The following is a 6238-nucleotide window of genomic DNA, read 5'->3' on the forward strand; positions in this document are numbered from 1 at the left end:
ATCCATAAGAAAAACTTTTTTTGGATTGGTGTTGGACTCTTTTGTTTCGTGACCACTTTCAACTACTTTCACTTTGTCTTGCATGTTTTCTTTGGCCGCTTTATTGTTATCATCGTTCTTATTTGATATGAATTCCTAATCAATAGTAAAGAAAATCTATTCAACAATTTGCTATATTTTGTATGGAAAACTATGTAAATTGTTATAAAAATAATTTACCTTGTCATGCATGAGTGAAACCAAGTCTTTCGGCCATTGGGTAAAGGTACCGTGAGCATGCTTAAGTTTCTTGATGACTGAAGAAGGAACTGGAACCGAGAATTCTTTGAACTCGTCAAAAAAATCATCAACACTTACCCTCACGTGATCTGGAAGGAGGTTACTATGATGATCAAGGATTAACTCCGAATGATATGTACCTTCAGCGACAATGACTTTCTTAGAGTCATTTTTCAACAATGATAGCCGACATGGAACCGGTTCCTTACAAAGATAGAAAAAACTCATTACAAAAAAAATAAAATAAAATAAAAAATAAAATTGAGTTACAAAGTTAAAAGTATATCGCAGACATAAATCATTACAAAAAAAAGATAAAAAAAATAAAATAACAAAGTTTTGGATACCTGTATGTTTGCAAATGGATCATTACCCACTGATTGGCAACTACTACGATTTTGTGGAGTCGTCCGGCCTATGTTATTCATTTCCATCAATTCAGTTGGAATTTGAATACCAATCTGTTTAGCAAATAACATAAACTTCTCTTGAACCATGGAATCCATTTTAGAGTCCATCTCCTGCATAGTCTCCTCTCGTACCCTCCGGGCTACTCTTACCTCTAATTCTTCCAACTCAGCATCTCCAATTTCCCTACCCCGTCGGCCACTACGCCTCTCTCCGGATCCCCATACAGCTTTAATGCCAATTCCACTGCCAAATGCTATTGCCCGACCATTACGATCTTTTTTCCAAAGGGCACGAGATAAGATATCATCATGCCTATTAGGAACAAATTTTCCATCAGCTTGTTGCTTTCTCCAATTATCCTACACAAAGACTTCAAGTTAGAAAACTTTGGTTGCAATACATAAACTTAACAAAAGATATTAAAAATTGAAATAAAGACTTATTATATACTTACAATGGATTCTTTCACCTCTCTTGTTTTCTCATCCGGCAAATAAGGATTTCCCTTATCATCTTTTATTGATCTTGCTAGAAGCCAAGCATATGTCCTATCCGGCAAACTAGACACAGCCGAAGAACAAGATGAAGTACTGGATGCTGAAGATGCTGTGGGAATATACCCTTTTCTACGCCATTCAATATTCATTTCACCATATGATTTGGCTCCTAAATGGTGAGGGTATTCGTTGAAAGACTGGCTTTGTCTTCCCTTCTCACTGATTTCCTATTTTCATGAGCATAAATGGAGAATAGTACATAAGAAGATGTTAACAAAGTATTAATAACATGCATGATCATTGATATTAATACACACACAAACCTTAAAATCATCTGTACTATGCTCCTCCACAAATGTTTTCCACATATCTTCAGATATGAAATCATAGGGTACATACGACATTCTTTTCTCCTTCGGCATATTCCTGGTACATGTGATCCAACCACTGACCAATTTTGTTTTAAAATCTCTCCAACAGTTATCACAAGTGCGTAGGACCTTTTTTTTCTTGTCTTCATCTTCTTCGATTTGAAACTCTCTCTACAAAAAAAATTAAAAAAAAAAAGTTAGTAAATAATTTCATCATATTCAAATAAATTGTTTTCATCATACTCAAATAATGTCAAAATGATCATATAATAGTATAACATTTAACATTTAATAGTGAATATTACCTTAACATCTTCCCACAAAGTGTCTTTTATTCCTTGTGGAACTTGATTCCAAGCTTTATACAATATAGACACTTTTGCACGGCTTATTTCACCAAGATGAGTTTTGTATGCTTTTGCCCACTTTCCAATGGGTCGACACAATTCATCCCATTCAAGCACTCTAGGAACCCATGCATGGATTTCAGGCCCTTTGAAGGACCTCTTGGCTTCTTTTTCTTCTTTTGAGAGTCGGTTGTTTGTTGCTCTGATTGTGATTGATTGTGTGGCTCATCTTCCTCACCTTGCGAAGGCATGGAACGATTATGCATATCCTCATCCTCCATTATTACTTACCTGAAAAAAAAAGACATAAATAAATTAAGACATCGATTTGTATCATTTATAAATTATAAACGTGTACACATAACAATAATAAGCAATTTATGCAATTAGTAACACATATTGGAAAAAAAAATCACAGAATTCATACCTACTTCATTCTTCTCTTTTGCGACATAAAATCCTTCATTATGATCTTTACGTTTCAATGTTGTGTCAAAATCATCAACTATTGGAGGGATGCTCCAAACGGAAGGTGGTGACTCATTAAATTGCTCATCATATTCTTCCTCGTCCACCACATCTTCAACGCCAAGTGTCCTTCTTTTACCCTCTAAAACAACTGACCATTTACAATCAGCTGGGTCATCCATGTAAAAAACTTGTTTTGGTTGTGAAGCTAATATAAATAGATCAGCTAGATGCCCTCGTCGACTAAGATTTACAAGGGTCAAGTTCCCTTGTTCATCTTTTTTTACACCACGGCTACTATCAGCCCACTTACATCGAAATAGAGGAATCTTGAAATCAACATAATCCAGCTCTATTATTTCTTCAATGATTCCATAATAAAATTTCTTCTTATCCACAAGTGTTTTATCATGTGCACTAACATACTCAGATGACAAACCTATTACTTTAACACCACTATTTTGTATTGTTGACTTGTCATCTTGTTGGCTAGTGTAAAAACAATACCCATTGATGTCGTATCCCTCATATGACATGACTTGACATTTAGCACCATATACTAACCATCTCAATGTGTTAGATATATCATTAGCTGTGGTGGACAGTTGGGACATCACTCGTTCCTTGAACCATGTAACGAATGAACAATTATGCTCCTTTATTAGCTGAAGATCACTTTTGGAAGGATATTTATTTTTAAGAAAAATCATGTGCTCGTCCAAGTAAGGATGAACCTCGCTAAGATTTTGCAACACAAAAAGCTCGGCCTTATTTTTCATTTCAAAGCCCATGGATATCCTTTTCCTGCCAATAGTACCTTGACCTCCAAGCCTCCCATCGTGTCGAGACTTTGGCAACCCAATTTTCTGTGAACGTGCAAGATATTGAGCAACCCATGCTGCCACTTCCTCAGCAACTGTTCGTTGTACAATACTAGCTTCAGGTTTGGCCGGATTCATGACTTTTCCCTTTAAGTCACCCATTTCTCGTTCAAAAGGATACATGTATCTCATACACACTGGTCCACAAAGTTTAATTTCGCGTACAAGATGAATAACCAAATGAGGCATCACGTCAAAAAAAGATGGGGGAAAATACATTTCAAATCGACACATTGTCTTAAGTATATCTGCTTGCAAGTCATCTAAAATACTTGGATTTATGACCTTGCTACAGATAGTGTTAAAAAAGACACATAATCTTGTAATCGTATACCTCACTTGAGGTGGCAAAATTCCTCGAATGGCAACTGGTAATAATTGTTGCATCAAGACATGACAATCATGAGATTTCATGCCACCCAATTTCAAGTCAGACATTGACACAAGTCTGCGAAAATTAGAAGAATATCCATCTGGGACCTTTAAACCATGCAATGACTCACAGAAGCTAGTTTTTTCCTTTTTAGACAAGGTAAAGCAAGCTGGGGGAAGATACCAGCGTTTTCCACGAGATTCGGGTGCCAACTCTGAACGACCCATAGCAGCCATGTCTTTTCTTACTTTAACTCCATCCTTTGTCTTTCCTGGCATATTTAATAAAGTTCCCACAATGGCATCATAGACATTTTTCTCAATATGCATTACATCTAGACAATGTCTAACTTCCAAATGTCTCCAATATGGAAGAGACCATAGCTCAGACTTCTTCTTGTAACCCCCAGTTGATTTGCTTTTGTAAGGCTTACCAAAATCAATCTCAATGTCTTTGTCCCGCTGATAAACCTCACATGCACGTAAAGGGCCACGGGCTTCTCTCAACTCCACTTTTCCATTAAAAGCATCCTTATTAAATCGAAAAGGGTGGTCTTCAGGAAGATGTTTGCGATTATCCATGTATACATGCTTGCCACAATTGTCTAGGCGTAATGCCTCCAAATCATCTTCACAAATGGGGCAAGGAGTTGTTCCCTTCACAGTGTACCCCGACAAATTCCCATAAGCTGGGAAGTCATTTATCGTATAAAAAATTATGGCACGTAAAGTGAAATTGGTTTTACTATATGCATCAAACATTTGGACACCTTCATTCCATAACAATTTCAAATCTTCAATGAGAGGCGCTAGATACACATCAATGTCATTTCCAGGGTTTTTAGGCCCAGATATTAGAAGGGACAATATAATGTATCTAGACTTCATGCATAACCAAGGAGGCAAATTGTAGATAGTTAGATGAACCGGCCAAGTGCTATATTGGGTAATTAGTGTCCCAAATGGGTTCATTCCATCTGTACTAAGACCAAGCCTAAGATTTCGGTCTTCTTGACCAAAGTCCTTGAACTTTCGATCAATATTCCTCCATTGCGAGGAATCAGCCAGATGCCTCATTAACCCATCTTTCTTCCTCCCATCAGCATGCCACCTCAATAATTTTGCAGTTTTTTCATCTGAGAAGAGTCGCCTAAATCTCGGTATAATTGGAAGATACCATAATACCTTAGCCGGAGACCCTTTCTTACGCAACTCACCAGTATCATTCATCTTGTAACAAGAAACTCCACACCTTGGACACTCATGCAAATTAGCATACTTATTTTGATACAACACACAGTCATTGGGACAAGCATGTATCTTCACATATTCCATACCCAAAGGGCACATAAGTTTCCTGGCCTCATAAGTGGAGTTTGGAAGTTCATTCCCTTCGGGAAACATTTCTACTAAGGCTTCCAACAACTGCGTAAAACCCTTGTCGGTCCAACAATTGCTCGCCTTTAAGTTGAATAACTTCATAATAGCACCAATTTAGTGAATTTTGTACAACCAGGATATAACGAGGTTTCTGCAGCTCTCAAAATACTATCATATGTCTGGGGACACTCTGTGAAATGTTCTTCAACATCATGCATCATTTCATCTATCCTGTCCTTCTCCACTTCACTCTCACTTTCAACACCAATATCAGCTGTATCGATATCCTCACCTTGGTGTTCATTATCATCATCACAATGATTCTCATCTTCCCTTGGGAAATAACTAGAACTTGCCTCAATATATATGCTTTCACCATGCCATGTCCACCTTGTGTAGTTTTCTTTAAACCCACGACAAATTAGATGATCTTTAAATTTTATCTCATGTAAATGCAATGACATGATCCAACAAGATCCTTATCACTCCAACCTAACCCATTCTTGGATGTCCTATCTCACTAATAATTACTTGTAAAGTTTGGTTCTAAAGAAAATCCGGCAGCATTTCCCTATAGTTCTCCAAGCACACAATGTAGATAATCGGCTATCTACATATGTACCCAGAGAACGATCGGGAAATAGTGAGCCATGATCTTCTTAGACCCATAAACAGTTCAAGTAGTTATCACCTAAATGAGATAGAACATTCAAGAACAGTCCCAAACCGGGGACTATTCAAGACTTACTCCTAATGAGTAAGCCCTGAACGGGTATCTAAGCCAATGATGCAAGTATTATTGCAATTCCAATCAATTATATCACAATTAAAAATCTCATACAATTCATAATCATTATGCCAACCACAAAAAATAAGTTAATACAAAGAATGGTTCAAATATATATACCACAAGTGAAGACAATCTCGTATGTGTACTACCGCCTTAATCGTTTGTCCACAACCAGAACCTCGAGCAACTTGTGGAATTCACTTCCGCATAATTAAGAATCTGCCATATAAAATTACATATATTAAACCAACAATATTCAATCATACTATAAAATATTTTCTAATTAATTCTATCTACAAATAAAATTACATATATTAAACCAACAATATTCAATCATACTATAAAATATTTTCTAATTAATTCTATCTACAAATAAAATTACATATACTAAACCAACAATATTCAATCATACTATAAAATATTTTCTAATTAATTCTATCTA

The 6238-nt window shown here is 36.3% G+C and overlaps 1 protein-coding gene across 1 annotated transcript; it reads right to left on the reverse strand.

Moving 5' to 3' along the window:
- Positions 1 to 2188: 2188 nt before the first annotated feature.
- Positions 2189 to 5108, reverse strand: LOC145583941 (uncharacterized). Its single transcript, XM_081640886.1, has 2 exons — positions 2333 to 5108; positions 2189 to 2196 (listed from the first exon to the last, which is right to left on the reverse strand). Exons 1-2 carry the CDS (start codon positions 5106 to 5108, stop codon positions 2189 to 2191), a joined length of 2784 nt encoding a protein of 927 aa, XP_081497012.1.
- Positions 5109 to 6238: the final 1130 nt, after the last annotated feature.

This window comes from Chenopodium album, chromosome 16 (assembly GCF_948465745.1).
Source record: "Chenopodium album chromosome 16, dcCheAlbu1.1, whole genome shotgun sequence".
Lineage (NCBI taxonomy): Eukaryota > Viridiplantae > Streptophyta > Magnoliopsida > Caryophyllales > Amaranthaceae > Chenopodium > Chenopodium album.